Below are 25,288 nucleotides of genomic sequence, written 5' to 3'. Positions count from 1 at the left end.
TCTATAAAATGACGGGGAGTGAATACAGGATGAGAAACAGATCTCTAAAAAGAAATCAGACTCTAATTATAAAATAAATACACAATAAATAATTTGCCTCTTTTTTCCAGTAGATTTATTTCTACCTTTAATCTCTTTAGATAACGACACAAGTTAAACTCAACTTCCTGTAAAACACTTAAAACAAACTAACTAAACAAGAACTTTGAAAGTATGTTGTTGTTTGTTTGTTTGTTTGTTTGTTTTGGACTTTTTCCTTTCATAGCTTCTGGACTGCAGCGCGTGCCTGTGTCTACATAAATGCACCAGCTGGAGCTCGGAGCTGAAACATGTTCACGTGTTTGCTCAGCAGCGGCTCACTGGGAGGCTGGTAATGGTTTGTGGGTCCTTCAGATTCTGTTGAACTGGATTCATCGTCCTACATCATATACAACACGTAAGCGTGTGTTTTGTATGTACTACTATTTTAATATTCAATATTGCAAAACTGGACCAATCAAAGCGAGTTCAGACGACATCAGAATCACAGCAGTGTCGTCATGACATGTTTTATTATTCTGGAGCGCACTGGCTCCTTCTGCATAATACGAAACTGGCCAAGAAGGATGAAACATGTTGTAGCAAGTTTGTAACTTTATTTTGAAATTTTGAATCGGCAGTCCCGCGCAGCACTCCGTGTAACTTGTCTCGGGGTCGAGAGCGGAGTTGGTGAACAGTGTGAATCAGAGTCGCTGTGGGGACTGCTGAGCTCGCCACACAGCTGTCAGGAGGAGAGCCGCGGAACCTGCAAACTTATGAACTGAGAAGGTAAAGCTGCTCTTTATTCACACGCCGCACAGTTGTTCCGAAATCAGCTTTGAAAATCTGCGACCCTTTTCTCCCCACTTCCACGCGCTGTGGTGCTGCGGGTGGCGCAGCGTGCAGACCTCACCTGCGCTCTTTTCAATTAAGAAACTTCCGCTGCTTTTATTTACTGTAATTAAGAGGTGCGGAGAGAGATGGCGTAGCATGTGTTATGGTGTTTGTTAGCACCGGGTGGCTGTGGAGGAGTGCGCAAAAGCCGATTCCACTGAACGCGCAGCGTCCGGGCTTCTCCTGACTGAGGAGCTGGTTTAGCTGTCAGTGTATTCACGACCCCAGCAGATCTCAGCGGTGCCTTAACACGTGTTAGAAGCTGATCAGCGCCCTAACAGCCCAAGTCCTTCCTGCATTATTACAAAAACTGGACATTAAATATTTGTTTTCTCTTTTTTAACTTTAATTTCTTCAGAAATATTAAAGCAGTATTGCTCTCAGTAGCAAAATCTGTTTGATGGCAGCAGAAACGGTTGGTCTTAATACTGGGGCGATGAAAATATCACATCAAAAATATCAGAAAATTGGCTAAAGAACCGAATATTAGAAACAGACAGGGCCATTTCTGAGACAAACGTGTAGGTGCTGTAACGAACAAGTAACTGCAATTATTTTTATTTGTATTATTTAATAATTTTTTTGAATGTTTCCCTCAGCCATTTGCAGGAGTAAACATGCTTTACTTTATTTACCTTGAAATTCTTACAGAAGTATTATATTTGAGTAATAACTCAGTTCTATAAATGTTTAGAATTTACCACATCATTTCTTTTACATTGATAAAAAAAATACTTTGCAATGTCCTGCTGTGGGGTGAAAATTGTGACAGTAAGCATAGAAAGACACTTAACACAGTCACAACCCAAAGAAATGTGATGGGAGGGGCACTGTAGTCCTGCAGTGGCCCAGAGATCACATCGTCACATCTCCATTAAGATCTCAGTGCAAATCTCCACAAACACGTCTGCCTTCATATTTCTGCACATTCAGAATATGAATGTGTTTTAACTGTGAATGGATTCATAAACATGGACAGAAATGACTGAATTTAACTTATGATAACAGGATGACATGATGTTTTTCTCCATGTCTTCATCTTCTTCACCTTCCTCTGCCATGGCTCCCTTTCTCACTCCCCCTTCTCCTCCTCCTCCCTCCTTTTTCTTATCTTTGCACTACTCCATCCTCCCTCACATCCTGCTTTGTCCTCTTCCTCATTCTTTCCTTTCTGCTCCTCTTTCTTTCACCTCTCTCTACATTCTTTTACCTCCTTTGTCATCCTCTCTGGGTTGTCTGACTCCTCTTCTGTTGCCTCCTAATCTCACGCCCTGACCCGTCCTTTCCTGCTCGTTCATTTCTTTTTTTACTTCCTCTTTTTTCCACCCTGTTGTCTGCTTTCTCCTCTTGTACTGCTTTACCAATCAGGTGTATCGTGTCCTTCGGTCTGCTGGTATCAGGATGTGGTTCACAGTCAGACTGAGTCTCTGCCTGCTGGGCTTCTTTCTCATCTCTGTGTTCCCTCACACAGCACAAGGCCAAGGTAAGTATCACTGCTATCCTGCTGTCCACTCAAGAGTCAACAATCCCAGTTCACCACACTGGGCCCAAGCAGAGCTTTTTATACACAGCCTGGCAGGCCTAACCATGAAGTTCCCTAATGATACCCCACAGGGAAAGCCAGAGCTTTCAAACCGTGTGCTAAACTGTCAGGATTTGCACATGTATAGATTTTCTCCTGTGTAGAAGAGCGAGGGACAGGGCTACCTGACGATGTAGGACTAGTAAGGACTAGTCTGGATTTTCAGTCCAAGGTTTTGCAAAGTTACGTCCATCCACTGACTTCCCCAGACTGTTACTTATAGAAGCCAGGATTTAGTGAGTGTTGAACACAGGCCATACAAGGTCTTCCACTTTCTTTTAAATCTCATCATTCCACTGATTGGACCTTATCAGTCCCAAACATGTCGCCTGTAGGTGGCCTCCTACATATGACGTTCCTTGTTCCTTTCACACTGTTAAATGGGAGTAATGGTCAAAGTGTTTCCAGGTGAAAAGTTACATTTGGATGTTGTAGGGATTTCATTTGTAACCCAAAGTTACAAATTTCTTCAAAAGAGAATGTGGACCTGACAAAGAAGATAAAATGATTGAAAAAGTGTATACAGCACTGAGATGGGGAAACTAGCATTGCCAATTTAAAATAAATAAATAATAGTCATGTGCACCCTTTCACATATTTAAAGCTATCCTACAAAGCTAGTTAATAGCACGAACGGAGATATTCCATGCACTCCTTTTTGCAACCACTAGAGGTCTCCTATATCTCCAATCTGTCTTTCTCCCTCATGGATAACAGCCTAGTAAGCTGCTAGATGGTGTAGTATCATGCATGTCTTTGGGTTGGTACTCCAAAGACATGCATCGCAGGTTCATTGGTAAGTCTGAATGGGCCGTAAACAACACAGTAATGAAAGTGTATAGAATAAAAGACAGTATTATTGATTGGTACAAAAAGATGCCAAAGCTCGAAAAGTGCTACTGATGACTGCATATCATTGACATGTATGGGCTGATACTGACTGATAACATGCGTTTAATGGGCTGATAACATCAGAATGGATGGATCATTGCCAGAGAAAACAGGGTTTTGCAGGCTTTCCATGATGGTAACATCCAGCAGAATTTTCTTGGGCTCACCGTTTTGGTGTCAAAGAAGCCCAGCGAGGGGTCTCCATATCAGGACCAAATATAGCCATAAAAAGTCGAGGTTGATATCATAATGGTATCAAATGGCTAGAAAGCCTGCAGAACCTTTTGTGCTTTAGCGTTCTCCTAAAGTTAATTGCTGGTTGGATAAACCTCAGTGTGGTCCCGCTCTCTAAATGTGAAGCTGTTATACTTTGGCGCCACAGTTTTACTCAGCAGGTCACATATCTGAATTTCACTGTGACTGTTTCGATGTGCAGCTTTGTTCTGGAAAAAAGGTTGTTTTTATTCTCTTGATCCTTTTGTCTGTTTCTCTGGGAAAAGCCTCGATGCCAAAGTCGGAATGAGAAAACCAGTTGTGCCGTCGCTTAGCCGAATCGCTTTGCTGTGGCACGTTTTGTCACGGTGTTAAAAAATACACATATGTGTTCATCTTATTTATGAGTTACCGTGGAGTGTTGAAATGACAGTGACAAATGTCTGTGTAACCCTTGTTAGAAGCTGTGAGATCTTCAAAAGTCCCGAATCTAAATTTGATCAAGTTTAACGTCAACATCCTCTTTTTTTTAAATCTCTCTACGTGCCGACGTTGTCTTTCACCCTGTTTAACCCATTTAGGATTGAATATATTACCTTGTTAGTGAGAGATGACTCTTAATCTTAACACATTACGAACAACCTTAAACACCATATTTTTCTAGACCTTTTGTCAAGAATGAAAATGACTGATTGATATTCATGACGCGTCTTGAATTGGCTGAGCTGAATGAGTTTGACCTGACCACATGGATCTCAGATGAAGTTTGGAATCAGCCTTAATGTGTCGAGCGTCACGTCTGGTGGGGAAAAACACCCTCTAACATACTCAAAAGTGTTTTGCTTTGAACACAGTCAGGTACTTGCGCTCCATCCAAACACCTTCTGCTTTGGCTAACGTTCAAAGGTTTTTGGCAACACTGAACATGAAGTGTTTCTAAACCTGCTGAAAACCAAAGCTTGGTGCTGTTCCACAGCCACACACTCAGGACTTGGGCCGATGCTGTGCCACGCCATAATAGCATGTTGAGAGTGTGAAAGTTCGTCCTGTGTGAAAATGAGCTTACCGTAGTTGGCCTACCAAAGGGTTTACCTTTGTGCCCGCTACCAGGTGACTCGGGTATACCTCGTCATGATTGGCTGGAAGCTAGTCACTAAAGCTAGGACAGTACATGGGCGGTCTGCTTGCCCACCCACCCTTTACCCTGCACTGTGTTTCATATTAATCCAACTCTAATCTCATTCAGTCATATTTTTAATTAGCTCGACACGATTAATATATTCAACCACAAAAGTGACACTTTATGTTTGTGGTGTCTGATATTGTTGAATAGTGACAAAGCCGAGTGTTGGAGTACAATGGTGGAGTCAGAGGGTTCGCTTTTCCTTCTTATTTACAACAATATGTTGAGAAACTCTGCGTCGCCTCGGTGTATTAAACTGTGACACCAAGGCTTCTTTTCATTACCATGAACATTATTACATTATGATTATTTTATTCTATATATGATAACTGGGAAGTAAAACTCTTGATATGAAACATTTGAGGAAGAGAAACTTGAGAAAGTGAACAGGAAGTGAAACGCTGTCTTTTGTGAGTCCGTGTTCTGGACAAAAATAAGCAAAATTCACCAAACATGCTTTTTTGAAGGTTTTCAAAATGTTTTGCACTGGAACAGATCAATTCCTTTAGTGAGGATATTATCCTGATAAGCCTGGAGGGATAATGTCCATATTCACCCGTCGCTCTGCAGAGAGAATAAGTCTAGTAAACAACAGAATAACTCTTTCACAATAAGGAGAGTTGCTAGGTTTTGGCTAAAGTGCGAGTAAACTGAGAGAAACCGCAGCATTCCTCAGTGAAGAGGCTTTAGTGCACGAGCCTCGGCTACAGCAGTGACCTGGGAAGAGCTAAAGGTTTCCGAGCAGCTTGGACAGCTCCCACATGTGAAACTGCTCACTGCAATGGCTCTGATTTATTGCAGAGAAGAAGAAACTTTAACATGAAAAGCTGAGGAATGGCTATAATATATCAGAAACAAATTCATATCTATTTAAATTATCCATAGATATGAAGCAAAGGAACCATTTCCACTTATTTATTTTTTTATTTTTTCTTTGTGCCATAAAGTTAAGGCTGTTTTAAGAAATTACTCTGCGCTTGTCTTAAATTACCCTCGAGCTCAGCACCTGTCATTAAAAAAAAAAAAGGTCAAAGAATGATTTCAAAGGCTCAGTCCCAGCTTTGGAGGAGCTTTTCATTTCTTTGTTGCCTGCAGACATAAAGGAGCAGGTATCTAAACCCGGGGGGGAACAGGCGTGACGAGTGTGGTCAAATGCCAACGTTATTTTGAAGTCATTTTAAGGGTTTAGTTAAGAGAACTTCTGGGATTAAAGGGAATGAAACGTGTGGAATGATGGTAGGACTGCCAAAGTTATCAAATAAATAATTATAAGATTATCATCATAATAGTTATTGTTTATTGAGATGTTACTTACAAAAGTCTTGACTGTCTTTCACTGTTTTTTTTTTTTTAGACTTTTTTATTCATTTTCAGACCCGTCTTTGTAACTTACCATTATCAGAGATTTGTTGAGCCACTTAATGCTGACTTATGATTCATTCAAGCATATAAAAGTGATCTAACCCAAGGGAGCATCTTAGCAAACAGACATTTTTACATTGTATTTTAAGCCACTTTGTTACAGCCTGTCACAAACCATATGATTTGTTCCCATTTCTTTAGTTGAAACTACAGAAAATGCCAAAGATAAGTTTGACAGGCATAAAATGGCATTTTTGCACCAACAAGCTGATTCCCAAAATGTTCACTGAAATCTTGGCGTATCTCGGCAGTGTGTCATTAAAAAACACTGAGGAAATTGAACAAGTGTGGGAGACGAAGAAGCAAGATTCAAAAGAAAACTATTTACAGCAAGTGAAAAGTATCTAAAAGACAGGACACGAGACCTGAGAGATACGTCTGGTTCTTCAGTCCATCCATTCATTGTTCACTAAAGCATCAAACGGTCTCAGACAGTAACTCTCTAGTGTCTGATTGCAAAGTCAGTATCACAAAACACACTGCCAGTGCAGTAAGGGATACCTGGACCAGTCAATGAGCGGGCTCCACAACATGATGGAAGCTGTGTGGAGTGATCTTAACATAGAGTGAAACGTAAGACAGCCAACATCCAAATGAGAACTTTGAATGTCCTTGAAGAAGCCTGGAGAAATTTTCCTGAAGACTAGTTAAACAAATAGTCAGACAGCTTTCCTAAGTGGGTCTGAGCCAGGGGTGGGGAACTCCAGGCCTCGAGGGCCGGTGTCCTGCAGGCTTTAGATGTGTCCTTGATCCATCACAGCTGATTCAAATGGCTAAATTACCTCCTCGACATGTCTTGAAGTTCTCCAGAGGCTGGTAATGAACTAATCACTTGATCCACGTGTGTTGACCCAGGGTGATCTAAAAGCTGCAGGACACCGGCCCTCGAGGCCTGGAGTTGGACACCCCTAGCTTTTCCCATTTTCCTAGCAAAAGAAATGAGCAGCGACTCAAACCTGTTGAGCTCCAATATTCATTTCCGTTGCTGACAGCACAGTTTGCCTTCAGCACTGCTTTCTTGTTTTGTGGTGTAAAACAATTAAAGACCTTTTCCACCTCAAGCCGTGGTGTTAGGTATGAGAAGGAAAAATAAGGAGTGCTGTGCAGTAATTATCCCGATGTGTAAAAATGGTGTTAAAATGTCCTGTGTTGCATCTTTAAGATGAGAGTGTGTTTGGTAATAAGAACCTCAGTGTCAGAGTATTTTTCAAAGTGACTTTGATTTGCAGAAAACTCTCCAGCTTGTTTTTCAATAGTTCCTGTTAAACCTTCTCATTCCTTATTCTTTCCTCTCTGCTCACTGTTGCCCTTTTGCCTAATATTGCCCTTTTAGTCTGCTCTCACTGACTTTAAATGCACTTCAAACTTTGCACTTCCGGCTTGCCACACCGCTCGCGGAGGGTGCGGTGGGGCCCTTCTCCATCCTCGGCTGTTTGCACAGGATTCTCCATGAAAAATAGATGAGAATTAAGTTCCCATCTCTACTGGTGAGGCCTTTTGTCGTCACCAGGCTCTTCGCTCGCCGTCCAATACTTGTCTCTGCGTGAGAATACAATCCTGCAGAGAAGATCCACGGCTTTCTGTGAGTGTGTGTGTGTGTAAAAGGCATGTGTGCATGGAGCTGCAAAGGAATCGGCAGGTTTCAAAACAACCACCTGAGTTCCCCGGAACAAAATGCATGAAGAATGTTTTTTTTAATGTGGAAACATCAGAAAACACTTGCTTCCAGCTGCGGACACGTATACATAATTAATGCACACATATGCAGATGTGGCACACGGGAACACGCGACCGAGTTCAACCACACTACAAACAGAGCCGTGCGAAATCTGCTTCTCGAATCATTTGGGATTTGAGCAGCTCTTTTCAGACGAGAGAGCATCCTTTGTTTCCAAGACAGAGATCTGTAATACCTGAGCCGAAATCCCATGCAGCCCTCATTCTCATCCGCAGGTTGGTGCAATCACTGGTACTGTATTCCTTATGTGTGTTTCTGTATATTTGTCTGCTGTGGAATGCACCAGCTTCATATCTTCTCCACTAAAATCAGGATTATCCTTCCTGTGCTGAGCTCAAGTTTCTTTGTATACCTACATGAGTAGTTTTCTGCAGATAATCTCTTTGCATAAAGAGGTGGTTCACTCAAAATGCTGCAGAGGATTGGGTGATGAGCCTTATCGGCTTGACTAAATCTTTGATTGCCATCTAAATCGACCTAAAACTGTTACTTTCTCTTCAAACGTGCCAGTTTCATGTTTAACATTGATATACGTTATCATGTTACACCTGGAGAAAGCGGCATGCACACATGCAGATATAAAGCAGTAAAAGAATTCTGTAAGAGGTGACTTTACCCACAGTTTGGGTTTTTTTGGGTGAACCATTCTTACAAGGCTCTTGTTTACTCCGCTCTTGAGCTTTTGAGCTACAGCAGGCGTCAATCTCCGTGTAGGTATTTAAAGAAGTCGGCAGCAGCAGATGGCTCACCTCATAATGAGTACACAAACACAAAGACGAGTTTGTGGGTTTCATATCTTATTTTCCACCCCCTGGCTTTTCTTTTTTTTTCCACAGTTAACCAAAGTAAACTGGGGAATAATACATATTTATTATCTGGGATTTGGCGCTGCTGGTGTGGAAATGATAGGCTGTTTTGGTTGTTGACTCTGGAAATGTGGTTTCTGCCGTTGCAGTGCTTTACAATAGCCTTATCCCTGTGTCTATGCAAAAACACCACAACGCCACATACACGCTTGGTGAACTGTGAAAACAAAGTTCCCCCAATGCAGTGTTGTTGACCTTTCAGAGGTTTTGTGCACAGGTTGAGGCCATTGTAAAGTGTGTGTGGACATTGTGCAGCTCAGTGGATCAGGTGCTCCTGCTGAGGACAGGAGAGGAATAGTGTGGAGATGCTATTCCAGCGTCTTTCCTTTTGGTTCCTTTGTTATTTTTTCTCTTAACAGTTAAAAAGAAGTCGCATTCCCTCCTTTTTGTTATCCTCTTCTCACCCTGACATATTTCAAAGCACAGATGCAGAAAAAAATAATAAAAAGTGAAAGAAAATGAGATCAGGACAAGCAAGGATATATGGAATACAACTCGGGGACAGATGAGGTGACAGTGAGCACGTAAGCTGGAGAAAATGAATATAGGTGAAGAATGGAAGGCGGGAAAGGGGGGATATGTAGCCCTCTAGGGTGCGGACGGGGACAACAACTAATCAGGATGAGAGGCAGGGGTGTCGCTTTGATGCAGACAGGAGGCAAGCACAGAGCAGGAAGATGAGGATGAGGAAGAGGAGGAAAATGGGACTTTTGGGGCTTTTTTTTAATGTGACATCTGTGCAAGCTAATCTCTCTGATGTGTATCCTCTACTTGGATGAGATACAATTTATCCTTCCTTATTTTTTTTCTCCTCTTTCCTTACGGTTTAAAAGCACAGATGGATCGCCTGCCTCGACGCCATCATAACTCTGGAGGGAGTTCAATCTAACTCGAGTCAGTCACAGTTGTGTTTTGCGCTCAGCGGATGAACGAGTGTGTTGAAGTAAAACAGACGGAGAGCAGATTCTGTGAAACGTGCAGATTGTAAAACTTCCTGAGCGCCGATGCTCTATGTGACTAATTAAGGGGAAACGTTTTGTCGCGTACAGTTGCAGGGGAAAGTTTTTGGTGAGATATTTTTGCATAAATAGGAACTAAAAAAATCATCATATTTTCACAGAATTCAGTGTTTGCCAGATATACGTAGACATAAGTTAACAGCTGCCAAAATGATCCAAAAGAATGCCAACCTTGCTCAGTTTAGAAGTGGATAGGTTCCTTGCTCTTATTTTGAAATGTCAGCTAGCCCCAGCTCTTCCTGCTCCTTGTTTTTCTGTCAGCTGGCTATCCTTCTGCTGCTTCTTCAGTGAGTCTGTCGTGTAAAGATCGTACGGACTCCAGCTCCGCCATCTTTGAGCTGAAGAGTAGTTCCAACCAGAAGTTGCAGCAGGCGGAGAACAAAACACCATGAGGGTGGAGTCTGCTGGAGGTGAAAGGCTCATGGAAAGGCAGCTGATTATATTGATCCATCATTTTTTTGTCACAAAAAATAGATGCAAAGGAGTTTTTTTATTTTTATTTTTGAATATTGAATTTATAAAATTATACCTGCACATACACAATAGGTGAATATTACAACTGACAGAATCTTTATCTGTGTGAATCGCCAACAGTCCAGTGAGACTAATCAAATGTAACCCAGTAAGTTATATTTTGATTACGGTGAGCTGATGTTACATATTTACAAAGGCAAAAGAGTGTAAATGTATCGGTTTGGTAGCTACAGAGGAGTAGTGGTGCTCAAAGCTACCAGGACAAAGTCGAGCTCTGCAGAATTCTTAGTTCTTAGAATTTTTGCTAAAGATCAAAAAGCCAGAGGTTTTTTGTGACTGGATGACACATAAACTTAACTTTCTGTACTTTTTGAGCATTTTATTTGGAGGAAGTGATGCAAATCACATGATGCTTTAGGTCGTCTTTAATTAGAAATGTGGAAATCTGAAAGGACTGAAACGTTTTCCTGCAGCTGTATGACACCATGTCGCGCAGTCGGCTAAATTGAACTCCATCCATTGTTATGGACACAATCTACTAATAAATTAATGATGACATCAGTTTCATTTCCAATATTACAGCAAAATATTGGATGTTGATGGTGCATGATAAGGAGTTTTATAACCACTCATTCTGCACATATATACACTAAATATCAAACTGACAGTTATTGTGTAAAGCTGTGTATTGTTTTTTTTTATGTCTAGTTTCATCACCAAGAAGGCTTCGTACCAAAGTCCTGAGCCCCACCAAGCTGCACGTGTCTTGGAAAGAACCCAAAGGACAGTTTGAAAGCTACAAAGTCATTTACACCACACGACCAGGTAAGATCCAGAACTGATCCTGAGTCTGTGCCTAGACTGTCTCCACCTGTTATTAGTAGCTTCATCGTTAGAAAGAGGGAAATTGGTTTGGGTCTGACGGTGACTATCACATTTAGTTGTTTAGTTTGTTGGTTTGATTAACTTTTTCGGCAGCAGTCAGCAGACTTAAAGCTTTGGCCACTGCTGGAGGCTGCTTACAAAATCACACACGATTAGTTTTTCTGCCACAGTGTGGTTCGTTTACGATGATGGCTGTGCTGTGATTTTTAACAATCGCTTGCAGAGCCACAGAATGCGTCTTTTGTCTCTCGGCCCCGCTGTGAGCTGCTCGCAGAGAGAAATCTGTCCCTGTGCTGACCTCCGGTGTGGCGCAGCGAGAGCCCTAAACTTTTCTCTACACTCCTCCTGACGAGAAAGTTGCTACACCTAGTGAGAAATTTGCTAAGTTGGGAGAGACGATGTGAACTGAAGTGTGATATGATGACTGCTGTGAGAGTGGGATATCAGACTGAATCTGCAGCTTTGTGCTTCATCATTTGCAAAAATCAAACAAAATGAATAAACTAGCAAATTCTTTGAACATGACAATCCCACTCCACGCGCCACAGGCTGAGCGCTTTCAGGCTTCACCTTTGCACAGAGCTGCTGCAGAGACCTTCCAGTTTAGACTTGATTTGTCCGGGAAATTTGACGAGGAATTCGCAATCTTCTCTGGTGTTCACACAGCTGCCCACAGTCACACCTCTGTGATGGATCGGCTGTCTCGTGCTTTGCTCAAGGGTCCCTCAGCAGTGATGGCTGCAGGAAGGCGTGTCATTAAAGACCAATCACCGTCAGCAGGAGCAGTAAAAAGCTGCACTGGTTTTGTTCTCAAATGACAAAAAAGTGCTCTGAAATGAAAAACGGATGCAGATTAATGCATCTGCAAATTAATATGAATGATGTCTTTTCATAAATCATGTTTTAACAATGCAGTATTTGTCTTGTGCTTGTGGGACAAAAAATTCTAGCTATGCACGGCGGAGCACAGCAGTTGAACTTCTTCCCCTGAGGGGAAACAAATCGACCTTTTTATGCGGTTTTCGCTTGCATGCAGGTTCATAACTCACTGTGCAGAGAGAGACACGTAACCACACACAGGATCTGATATAACTGATACTGGAGCTGTTCGTGTGCCCAGTGTGGTAGCCTGTGGTTGGTTGCGGCTGACATTTTCTTGATTTATTGATTAAGGCTTTGACGCGTTTGGCTTTTACAGCTCTGTAAAAAGACGTCCAGCTGAACACTGGTACGGCAAAGCTTTGGCTGAATCTGAGGTTTTATTGATGACAGCGGGATTTATTTTGTATCCAGTTCAGCTGCATCTGTGTGTACATAAGTGAAGACTTCCCCACAGCAGCGCTGTGCACCTCACATCCTCAGTAGTTGGCATCTTGGCTGCGTGATGAAAGAAGGAAGATCTTTTATTTATTCTGTTCTTTTTAAAAATTGCTTCTCTCACAATTTCACTCACAAAACTGGAGCACAGATGTCTCGGTTTGGACACTTAACCGCACAGCCAGTCAGGAGGTACAGCTCGGTACCTCGTTGCTTTATGTTGTATCAGACAACATGCTGATTTCTGTTGGAGTGAACAACACTGCTGAACTCTCATCGTTTTCAGGGGAGTGCATGTGGGATACTACATGCAAGTGTCCTTGGAAGTAATTGAATAGAGACACACTGAAATTAATATATTTATTTATTTATAGTCCGTATGCACAAATGGAGTTGATAAATTAGTTTCCAGGATGACTCTGAAGTTGACTCGATGAGGTTCTTGAAGGAGGGTTTGTTTAAAGGGCAAGCCTGCATACGTTTTATCCAGGTGCACCTAATTAACTGGTAGCTGACTGTAAACTGGCACTATACTTACTTGGCTCTCACAGACTCTGTCATCCTGATGCAGCTCTGCACTGCTTTTTTTGATCTGAATTCCTGACTTTGAATCACGGAGCGTATGCTGGTTTTATTGCTTTTACATTTTAAAGGAAGGAATTCTTTGTCATACGCTGACGATAATTACAGCTGTAAAATGATGATGTGTATATAGTTGTTGTATATAGTTGTTGTATATAGTTGCTAAGCTACATTGTGATTATATGCATAAGTGGTATTACTCGGTTTCAAACTTGTGGCCAAGGCTTTTTAATCACTGTTAGTGGAAGCAGGTGCACTGCAGACATCTTTACTGTCTGTTTATATTGATGCAAAGCTTGAAAGCCTGGAATTTGTAAAAAAAAACCCCCAAAAAAAACCCTACTCAATGTGTCATAAAGAGACTTTTATTTGGATGATATAGGAGCCGTGTCAGCATCTGGGGAATGTATTTTATTTAAAATATATGATTCAATTTCTCCATAAACAATAAATTCTGGAAATTCTTCAAAAGACATAAAAGTTTGGATCCCAGTCTGAGAGAAGATGAATGCTGGGTTCATTTTTAGAGTTGTTCAAGGTTTTTCTACCAACAAGTGTTAAATATAAAGCTGCTTCATGGGCATTCATCTGTCTAAATGAGAATAGTTGTTTTATTTTTATCGATACACAAATCGCTTTGATTCAAAGCTTGTACAGTCTAATTTAACACTGCTCAGCTCTCTTCAGAGTGCTGCCAAATAAATGCCAGCACTTCCTCTGATTCAGGTTAATTTTAGGTGTGTCTCATTTGGTGGGGAGGATAAAAATGGATTAAGAAATGGAGAACACGAAGCCCTAATTAGAGAGATTGTGTGTGCTTGAGTACGCTGAACTTGGAGAACAACAGTGTTGTTTTTAATCCCCTCAGTATTCCCAGGTGAACTGCAAGAAATGCTGTAAAAACTGGCACAGATTTGTGAACTCTTCTGTTGAAACACCCAGTTTGGAATCAGCTGCTGATACTGAGAGGGTGTCCAGAGCAGAGAGGCAACATTTTTCTTAGAATTTCTTTTGCCGTTTCTTATCTGTCGTCTCGATGGATATTTTTTCCTCTGAGGGAGACGTCAGGGTAAAAAGGTATATTTTATTGCAGTGGGAAAAGGTGCTGCTTTTAAAACTGTCAACCCGTCCCCAAGTCCTGTTACCGTTATGATGGAGAGTTACAAGGATTGGTTCAGTAACAGCACAGTTTGAATGTTCCCACAGCACGTGTGGGCAGCATGAGGCGTCCTTCAGAGCATTTATAAAGACATTATCAGAAAGGCTGTTTGGACGGATCATCAGCAGAGGAGAAAAATAGCTCCTACTCTTCATCTCAGTGAAGTAGCACCTAAATGTACTAAAATCATAGTGCATGCATAACCACATATAAATGGCAAAGAGTTGGTGGTAGTTGGGGCTACCTGTCAAAAGCTACAGAAACTTCCTACAAACTTGGTCTTATTTCCAAAAGAATGTCTAATGTGTAAAGATGGATGAAGCAAATGTGTAAGGCCAAAGATGCCCTTGACTTAATTTCCAATATTCAGTTCAAATAGATTCAATGTTTTTCACAGTTCAGTTCACCACAACATAAATAAGAAACCATTTTCTTCTATGAGGAACAACTCTGCAAATATGGAACAGAACTCGAGCCATCAGGTAACGAATGTTGAATAAGCGGTGATGGTGGGGAGGAAGAACTCCCTTTAAAAAAAAAAAGGATTCGGGCAGACATCTGATCGGGTGGGGAGAAACAGGGGCGTGGAGAGCTTATAGTCAACAAACATGAAATGCATGGATGGTAAATGGTTCATGCTCTCCTTGAGCACTTATACAACATGTCTCAGTCGCACTCCAATGGGCGCATTGGAGATCTCGCATTTCAGTAGCCAAGGACACCTTAGCATCAAGTAAACCTGTAGCTTTTGGTGGGGTTTGAATGTCTATTTGATCATAGTAATAGAGAAAAAGTCAGATAAGGTGCAGCTTTCCCCTGATACTCTAAGGTAGAATTGGGCAGATGGAGGGAGTGACACAGGAATACAAATGGAGGGAGACACTAGACGCCAGGATAGAGCTGGAGAGGCAGGAAGAGAGAGCAAATGGAAAGAAGGATGTTGGATATAAAACTGAAAAGAAGCAGATCCAGAAAAAATCTCTATCTGTAGCTCCTGTCAAAGAAAGAAAAACATGTTCATAACGTGTTTCTCTTTTTGTTTGTATTTTCAGAGAATGGCTCTGTTTTCATTTGGTGACTAAACTGAAGGCTTACTTACTGTTGTATGTTGTTTTTGTGGCACTGCGTAAAGGGTTGGGCAGTACGCACACAATCCTGTTCAGGAAAGCAATTCAAAACCACCTAATTGGAATTCTTTTAAGCTGCAAAAAACTGGCAAGCCAAAGGACCAAAATGAAGAAGTCAGATGAAAGACACCTGGCAGCCTCTTAATGAACCGAACAGCAACGGGAATAATTCATGCTGTTACACGATCAGGGTGCACTGCCTGTGGTGTGTGGATGGAAAAAATGGAAACTTGCTGGTAGATGACTAGCAGGAAACTCCCAGAGCATGGGCTTGGGAATGGGGAAATTAGTTGTACACAGGAATGTAGACTTGCTACATAAGTATAGCCATGAGTTTAAGCATGTAACAAGTGATTGGCATAAAAGTGAAATAATAAAAGTACTGGAAGGCTAGGTGCACAGTAAAGAGGTGGAGGTATGCTGAGGAGGAAGGAGGAATGAATGATGTAGATGCCGAGAGAAGAGAGTGAAATATTCTGTTGCTCGCCTCCAGGTCACTACAGGAAGGTGAGGAAGAGAGTTTAGGCTGATGAGCATCAGGGGTGATCTGTGACAGAGAGTGGAGGAGTGGAAGGGAAGATGGTAGTGGGACCTGCAGTGATGCATTGTTTGGTGGCACTGCAAAAAAGACAGGAAATCAAGTTGGAAGAGATGAAGATTTTCCTTAAGATTTTCATTGGAAGTGACCAGAATGGACGAGATCAAAAAGGAGTACATCAGAGGAACAGCTCAGATTTGGAGATGAAGCCAAAGAGCCACGGGTGAGATGGTTTGGACATGTGCAGAGGAGGGTGTGGGCATGTTGGACAAAGGATGCTCCAAAGATGGAGCTGCCAGGCAAGAGGAGGAGAAGAAGGAAGCTGAGAGAGAAGATTCAAATATGGAGTGAAGCTTTGGTCTGACCGAGGAGGATGAGATGTCGGCGACCCCTATAGCAACCATGAGAAAGAAAAAGATTATAAAAGTCCTGCGAGTTAGTATGTGTGTGTTCCTGGTTACTTATTCACTGAGCTCAATTACCAAAGAGGCAGACAACTAAATTAGACAAAGCAATCAAACAGCGATGGGCAACCACAGATGTTCTGCCCCACTCTTATGTATGATATTATAGAAACACGAGTTTCCTTTAAGCACAGAGGCCTTTTCTCATTTTTCACACATTGTACTGTAGGCCGAGAAAGCTTTCAGCTTCTCAGTCGAGAACACTGCAGCCTCACGAGCTTCATGGCTTTTTATACAGTCTTACGGGTTTCCAAATAGCCTTGACATTTTAGCAGAGCGTGATGCCCTTATTTCTGAAATGTGCTCGCACAGGCCCGCTTTGCAACATGTTGCCTAAGGAAGTGCTTAGTTTTGAAGAAAAGGATAAAAATTATTTCTAAAAAGTAAGTGAAAGTGCCGGGATGACTGAGTGCCTTCTGGGCTAAGTGCAGGGAGCAAATGACGGGAACGATCATCTTCACGCTGCAGGCCGCTGGTATCGGTGCGAGGGTAATGAAGGTGGAAAGGCAGCGACTGAGCAGCAGTTAATTTTCCTAATCAGCAGGGATGTTTTTGTAGAGCTCTGCCGAATGGTTTTCATCAGGCTTGTCTATTCCTGGTTGAGCCCAAGACTCGAGTCATTTACCTTTTTACTTCCAAAATGTGAAACAAACCAGTTATTATTTAATTGAATTAAAATGTCTTCAGGGTTGAAGATGCTGTTTTTGACAGTCAAAAGTTCAAGGAAGCAATTGCTATTGAAAAAGCGTTGTATCATGTTGGTTTTTGCTGTCAGTCAATTTGAAGGAGCAGCTGCTGCAGAAGAAATTAGATTTGGTAACTGACAGTTTAAGATTTATGAATCCCAACGGGAACGTTTGTTCTCCAGCAGCAGGAAAAGTACGAGAAATGAACAGAAGGAAAAGTGGCTAATTTTAATTAAGCCTCGTGAAAAAAAGGCAAAGAAAGAATAAGCACTTTTCTTACATCACAAATTCTTAAACTAATTAGCATGTGCTACTCTGATGATCTTGGACTGCTCAGTAAATATCTGGTACACTCTCTCTCAAGCCAGGAAGCAAAAACCTACACTGCACAGTCAATTTGCAAACTGCTGACTTCTGCCAAAACTTTCTCCTGCTGCTACAGCAAAGCGCGTTTGGCAGAATCGGATGCTAAACACATACTCTTTATATGATTTTTATTTACAGTCTATTACATTTTTGCTCACATCCTCAGTTTCTCCCCTCAGCTTTTGAAGCCCGGGGCTTCTCAATATTTCTTGAGCAATTTAAGAGATCGTTTTAGCATATTTTGAGATTGCACAGCGGTGTGTGGCAGGTGTGCACGCTTCACACGTGTAATGATGGCCGAGAGACCCTGAACTCAAAGAGTTCAACACGGGGTCAATGGCAATCTCATCACACCACGCATCTTCATCAGAAGTCATCTGCTTGTGTAAAGTGTTCTTGAACAGGCCCAATTTGTTCAAGAAAATTAAATACTCGAGATCCAGTAAAGGACCAACAAACATTACGCTCATAAAACTGATATCACTCAAAGTTAAAAACAGACATGCTTGGTGTGGCTGGTTGATCATCTGCCCTCAAGTAAGACACTCATGTGGTATGTGAACAGAAGGAAGTCTGTGAAGCCTCCACTCAAAGCTTACATGAATTAAATATGTTCTATTTTGCAGATTTATTAAATGATTGACCTTTTTTGACAAAATTTATTGTTAATCTGATAATAAAAAGTAATGTAGAGTCAGAGGGTAAATGCAAAGCTTCAGCATAGGAGTCGTTACAGGTAATGTTTTGAACTGAGAGACATTTTCTAAACAAAAAAAATCCCTTTTCCTGTTTGCAAAAGGCAATAACTTTCATGCATTCTTGTTAACTCGGACCAGCACACGTTTTTGTGCATTGTAAAGCTAATATTACACAAGCATAGCTGTACGAGGATGAACCAAAAATAGGAAAAAGTGGCTTTGACCCCACAGATGCAGTTCACAGATCTGAAAGCGTTTGCTCAAGGCTTTTTCACCGGTTACTTTCAGCACAGCTGAACAGACGATTATTCATGCAGCTGCAGATATTTGTCTGCCCTACGCGTGAGTCACAGGTTAAACTGCCTTCATGGCCAAAAGGAGCCCAGTATACAGGGTGGGCCAATTATATAGATACACCGTAATAACATGGGAATGGTTGGTGATATTAAAGTCCTGTTTGTGGCACATTAGTATATGTGAGGGGGCAAACTCCTCAAGATGGGTGGTGACCATGGTGGCCATTTAGAAGTCGGCCATCTTGGATACAACTTTTGTTTTTTTTTTATCCACTTTCCAGGAAACTGTTCATCTAGGAATGCTCGGACCTGGCACCCATAATGTGGTGGTGCACCATCTTGCTGGAAAAACTCAGGGAACGTGCCAGCTTCAGTGCATAAAGAGGGAAACACATCATCATGTAGCAATTTCAAATATCCAGTGGCCTTGAGGTTTCCATTGATGAAGAATGGACCCACTATCGTTGTCCCCATATACCACACCAAACCATCACTTTTGTTGTTCCAACAGTCTTGGAGGGATCCATCCAATGTGGGTTAGTGTCAGACCAATAGCGGTGGTTTTGTTTGTTAACTTCACCATTCACATAAAAGTTTGCCTCATCACTGAACAAAATCTTCTGTGTGAACTGAGGGTCCTGTTCCAATTTTTGTTTTGCCCATTCTGCAAATTCTGTGCGCCGATCTGGGTCATCCTCGTGAGATGCTGCAGTAGCTGGAGTTTGTAAGGGTGCCATTTGTGAGTAGCTAATATCCGCCGAAGGGATGTTCGACTAATGCCACTCTCCAGTGACATGCGGCGAGTGCTACGCTGTGGGCTCTTGCTGAATGAAGCTAGGACAGCCACTGATGTTTCTTCATTAGTGACAGTTTTCTTGCGTCCACATTTTGGCAAATCCAACACTGAACCAGTTTCACGAAACTTAGCAAGCAGTTTGCTAACTGTAGCATGGGAGATGGGTGGTCTCGTAGGGTGTCTTGCATTGAAATCTGCTGCAATGACCCGGTTACTGCGTTCACCAGATATCAACACAATTTCGATCCGCTCCTCACGTGTTAACCTCTTCGACATGTCAATGGCTGTGAACAAAGAGAAACTTGTAAATAACTCATGAAAGAATAAAGTTACGTTGAAACCAAGCACACCATTGTTTTTCTTGTGACATTACCAATAAGTTTGATGTGTCACATGGCCCTCTTCCTATTGAAAAAACAAAAGTTGTATCCAAGATGGCCGACTTCTAAATGGCCACCATGGTCACCACCCATCTTGAGGAGTTTGCCCCCTCACATATACTAATGTGCCACAAACAGGACTTTAATGTCACCAACCATTCCCATGTTATTACAGTGTATCCATATAAATGGCCCACCCTGTATTGTAGCGGTACAACAGTGCTGGTGCCAAGTCAACTCAGTGGTTTGTAAAATTTGGGAGTAGAGAAAACTGAACAACATGAGGTTGTTTTTTAGTCATAAATTTATCAGTCCAGAGATTTACATCTATTTTTAATTTTTACTTAATCGTCATGATGACCTCATCTTAGAACAAATTACAGCTGTTACAGAAAATGTACTTTTAAGCTTACCTGTTCTCTTTGCCCTTTCGGGCTCTTTCTGCACATATCTGGGCCGTGTGTTGTATTACCAACTGTGTCCATGAACATGTTAAATGTAAAAAAGAACATTTCTTATAATGCACATCTGAAACACACCTATTGATGTGGATGGATATCTAGCCTGAAAGTTTAATTTAAAACGTTTTGAAGCTCTGCAGTGATCTTAATGCTCCTAAACAGGCGTTGTGTTAAATTTAAAACATAACTACATGCAAATTACTGAAGTTGTGCAATATCTACAAAGTGATTGTTACATTATGAAGGAGGCTGGCACTGAAAATTATTCTGTCAAATCTACTTTAATTGTAAGGTTAGGGTTACAATAGAAAGAAAATGAAAGGTAATGAAGCGTTTTTTGTATTTAATTTGTTTTTGTGCAGCAGAGTGAGGTTTTTGTTCAGCAGTCTTACTAAAGACACTCAACACAACACAGAATCCTCCTGAAATTCTCGATAATATACTTTCACTGTGTGACCGACAGTCTTGTTGTCCAAAATGACACTGAATTGTTTTTTTCTTGACACTAAAAAGGTCGAACAAAGCCAGATTTCTATTGCATGCAGTCCAACCGCTGCTGTCTACCTGTGTGAGGTGATTTATTGATTTAGCTATGTTTTATCTTTACTGGTTTAAACACAGCCTTAAAATTCAGGTTGTGTCGTGCTGTGAATAAGTCCTGGGGGATGAGCTCGTACCCTCACCGACTGATAGCTGCACGGACATCTTGTCCTCACAGTGTTTGTGAGGACAAGATGCTATCACTGTTGAATTAACACCATTTCTGTGGCAGCTGTTTTGGACAGATTTACGACTGATTTGATAAATCTTGGCATATCTTTGGCTTAACCCTCACGTCTACCATGGTCTCTGTATTAAAACGACTGGCTAACACCCTGCTTATTCTAAAGTAAATGGTCTGTCTTACCCTATGGTAGGTTTTAGACAATGAAAGTCATAAAACTTCAGGAAAATGTTTACTGAGATGAGACTTTGAGTCATTTTCTCATAGACCTCTATATTGTTTTGCCAACAGAGGTTTATAACGGCTGCAGCTTAAAGAAACTTAACTGAGACTTTGGATTCACTTCTCAGATCCAGAGGCTTCATCGGTTTTTATCATACAGGGTCTATCAGTTGACTTGAATGCATGTGGGGGTGAGGTTTAACATACAAACAGAAACAAGGAGAAAGGGCCGCACACCCAGAGGGTGGGGTGTGTGTTTCTTGCTTGTAATTATCAGTCTTAAGTGTCTGTGCTTTTTCTTTAATAGGCGGAGAGCAGAAGGTGGTTCAGGCATCAAAGCAGGAAGCAAAACTGGTCATCGATGACTTTGATCCTTCTAAAACGTACAACTTTAAGATCATTGCAGTCCATGAGGGGCAGGAGAGCAAACCTCTTCAGGGCAAACATGAAGGTAAGAGAATGACTCCACTGATTATTAAATCTGTTGCTTCAGGGATCCTCCAGCTGATTTCTGATTGGACAGCTTGATTGATGTAATTCGAGTTGTAAAATTAAGAGAACTGAAACGTCGTCGCAGTCGCACCGAATCGGACAGAAAACTGCCTCCGAGTTGATTACGGTGTGACACCAAATTGCACTTTTGGCTCCAATCAGTGATGTGACAGCAGGTGCTTTCCATCAGCTGTGATTGGCAGAATACCTGCTGTGACATCACTTATTGGGGTGTGGCGACAAGAGCACACTTTAGTTTGAAACACTACAGACCAGTGCAGCAGCTCTCTCGTGTAATCTTGTGTTGTGACCATGATCAAAACATGTGCACCCTGATCCCGACCTCCTTTGTTCTGTAAGAACTTCTTATATGTTATTTAAGCTGCATTGTTGGATCCCAAAAGGTTCTGTTCATCTGGACGTAGCATTATTGTTGGAAGACGAGAGCAAAGCAGTGAAGAATTCAAATAGCCACGTCATCTCAGTGTTTCAGTTCTGAATACAGAGCTGAGTGTTTACTTAGTTTCAGTCATTGACATTCAGCGACCTGCTGGTATTTACTTGCTTTCATGCTGTGCTTTAGGAAAACAAAGCTTTTAAACCTGATGCTGAATGTACATATCCACAGGTGCTGAGTGTTTCCAGTATTCATGTCAGGCTACAAAAGCCCTTTTGACTCAGCATTTAGAATACCGCTCTGCTCTTCAGAGCTGACGAAATGGTGTTATATAACTGTGTCCTGATGTCTTCGATTCACAGCTCTGACTAATGTTCTGTTGTTGCACTGAAACTCTGATGTGCTGTGTTCGGTTTTCACCAGTGTGATGTTCTCATTATAACCAAACTCTGCCCCACGTTGGACTCGTCTGTCCAGAGAACATTGTTCGGTCTTGTGGGTTGTTCAGATGCAGCTTTGCAAATGTGGCTTGTTCTTTTAGGGAGAACAGGCTTTCTCCTGGGAACCCTTCCTGACAGGCCTTCACCTGTTCAGTCTTTTTCTAATTGCACTGTCATGAACATTTAACATGTTAACTGAGAACCTAAGAGTCTGACATGTAGCTCTTAGTTTCTCTGAGCATTTTGCAGTCTGACCTAGGGCTGGGCGATATAGCCTAAAATCCATATCGCGGTATAATTTGAAGCATCTGCGGCAACGATATATATCGTGATATACAGTGACTTGCAAAAGCCACTGTATTCTTTTCTTCTGTATAACATATTTTACACACTAAAAGGCACACTTAAAATCCTTTAATTTTCTCTAAATGCATCTTATAATCTGGTTCACCTTATGTATGACTTCTGGTTGTGCTCACTGACCTCGAACCGATTTTTATGTGGTACACGGCGCACAGAAATCTGTCAAAAAATGTTTTAGTGTGACTTTGGTAAGCTATGAAGGCGTACCGCTTGATGGATTGTTGGAGCATTACTGCTGCCGTATTCAGGAGCCTCACGGAGTAATCTGGGTCCAAAACTCCGTCTGCTTGAGGTCCCAAAGTCAAACGAGCACTGCAGCATCACTGAGAGTTAAAAACTGTCTAAATTCTTTCATCTTTGATAAAATGATCAGCATTGCTGCTTTACCAGGTGTAACAATTAAGTTTAACATCCAGGCATCCATGAAAACAGAATTTATTACATTCAATGGAGTTAGAAGTTAGCAGGAAGTAAGCGGAAGTTAGCTCGCTAGCTTCCTGCTAAACATGATATAGCATTTTCTGACTGAGAGATTTCTGAAAAAATTCAAACATACAGCTCTGCGGTCACTTCCAACATAAATGAAGACAGAAAACTAAACAGCAGTGACGTTTGTAGGGTTACTGAAGTTGGGCTAGCTGGTATATAATGATGTGCTACGTGATCGCTAGCAAAACAGCTATGTTAGCATAACATTAGCACAGTGAAGCTGGAACATGAACGCTGGATAAAAGTTAACGTGAGGGTTCCTGATGGTTAGGGACAAATGCAATCGCATGGCAGGATGCTGTAAACGGACCAAACTTCAGTCAGGAGAACAACTGAGATAATCCATCCACAATACGAGGTTAGTCATTAACATACTGCAACAACATGGGAATAGAGCAGCTGTGAGAGAATTCAGCATTAATGAATCGATGGTAGGGAAGTGGAGGAAGCGCAGGTTTTGGCTTTCCCCATATTCCCAAAGTGCTTCGTCTCTTTGCTATTACTGTCGCCGGCATAATTTGCAGTTGTTTGCAGCCGCTGCAGTGCTTTCGACCAAAACAGGCGGAGCTTGATGATGACACCATCAACATGCGCTATCGCGGTAGAGCGTTATAGTCAAAATCTCTACCGTTGGCCAAATTTATACCGTTTCTAACGCCCACCCCTAGTCTGACCTTTGGTTGAATGTAATAGAATGTCCACGCCTGAGGAATCACGCAGCTGGATGCTCCAGACAAGCAAACCTCTGCTTTTATAGAGGAACTCACACCTGCTGATTATCAGACAAACACTTGAATTTGAATGACTGGCTGCTGCGAAGGTTGTGTGTATTATTTAACACATGTTGTCATATGTCGATGCACACATCGAGTCCTAGGCTTCTTCCAGTGTCCTACCATTCGTTAATGTTGTTTTTTGCATCATGTGTTATATCTTCCAGCTCAGCAATCAGCTGTTGAAATGGCTCCATCCCAAGGGAGAAAAAACGGCAGCGTCACACAGGAGAACAATGAGATCTCAGAAGGTAAGCTCTTCAACAGGGAGACGGGAGATGATCCAGGTGAACAGACACAATGAAATGATAAAGATACAGCCGTCTGCTGAAAGTCTCGAGTTGTCTGGATTCAAGACCAGTATGGTGCAGTGACAGAAGATGATTTGCTGAAGTACCGTTACAGGAAGACAACCTGCTGTTCCTCAAGAACAAGTTTGAAGAAGAGCAATTTTCAAAGTATCTTGTAACACATTCAGGATCAAGATTTCATATCAATGGAAGATGTTGTCGCCGACCTTTTATGTCACAGCTGCTCTTCTTCTGGCAGTTTTAAACAGATGCCATGCAGGAAGCTTTCGTTTTAGTAGCTGGAGATTTTGAAAGAGAAGAAAAAACGACTGACACAAAAGCAGGTAAGTGTGAAGCTGCAGGGCTCTGATTTTTTGCCACAATGGTGGTGCGGCTGAGTCACCGACTAAATCCTGATCCGTCCGTTCGTTTCAACAACACCGCCGTTTCACGATGTGTCAAGATTACTGTTCTGTGAATGTAATACTTCTGCAAATTGCACAGTGATTGTCAGTGAGACATACCCAAGGAAATGGAGGGAAAGGAAATGAAATGGCACAAAAATGGGAATTTAAGCAAGAGCCTCCAACAAACAGGAAATGAATGGAGAGAGAAGTGCGGTAAACAAGCCAATTGTAATTTCTGGTAAGTGGCGCATGCTGAGGCAAACAATCAGATGCCACAAAAAGGAAAAAAAAATCTTTAATCTCTTTACGTCCTGCAAAATGCATGAAAACTCAGTTTTGTTAGAGCTGTAATTCACATTTCTACCTCAGAAAAATTGAACTCAGAACTGTTCTTCAAATCTTTTTCTCATTTTAAAGATGTGTTTTTGTATTCCTGTTGTATTGTGATGAAATAATGAGTATTTTTTATTTTATTATTCCTGTGATTGCTATGCTGTGAATGCATTTAGCACAATGAAATGGACAAAATATAATAGGACTGCAAAATTGGAAAAAGTCTGCACACTAGTTGGATCAAATGTAAGACAAAGCTTTGATTCAGTTTTGCAGACATTTGCCTTTTTTTCATATATATAT

At 41.6% G+C, this 25,288-nt stretch overlaps 1 protein-coding gene across 1 annotated transcript in view; it reads left to right on the top strand.

Annotated features, from left to right (window-relative positions):
- Positions 1 to 297: 297 nt before the first annotated feature.
- The window catches only part of LOC102313124 (collagen alpha-1(XIV) chain), a 173,032-nt gene continuing 148,041 nt past the window's right edge, over positions 298 to 25,288 (top strand). Inside the window, exons 1-6 of the mRNA XM_042212952.1 lie at positions 298 to 436; positions 660 to 807; positions 2,281 to 2,395; positions 11,009 to 11,125; positions 21,309 to 21,452; positions 24,123 to 24,206. Coding sequence (XP_042068886.1) covers positions 2,314 to 2,395; positions 11,009 to 11,125; positions 21,309 to 21,452; positions 24,123 to 24,206 — 427 coding nt within the window. The 5' untranslated portion in view covers positions 298 to 436; positions 660 to 807; positions 2,281 to 2,313. The remainder of the gene's footprint in view (positions 437 to 659; positions 808 to 2,280; positions 2,396 to 11,008; positions 11,126 to 21,308; positions 21,453 to 24,122; positions 24,207 to 25,288) is intronic.

This window comes from Haplochromis burtoni, unplaced genomic scaffold, assembly GCF_018398535.1.
Source record: "Haplochromis burtoni strain Fernald_Lab_line unplaced genomic scaffold, NCSU_Asbu1 Contig_402, whole genome shotgun sequence".
NCBI classification, from domain to species: Eukaryota; Metazoa; Chordata; class Actinopteri; order Cichliformes; family Cichlidae; genus Haplochromis; species Haplochromis burtoni.
The sequence above is the reverse complement of the archived record's forward strand: the minus strand, read 5'-3'. Positions and strand labels throughout refer to the sequence as shown.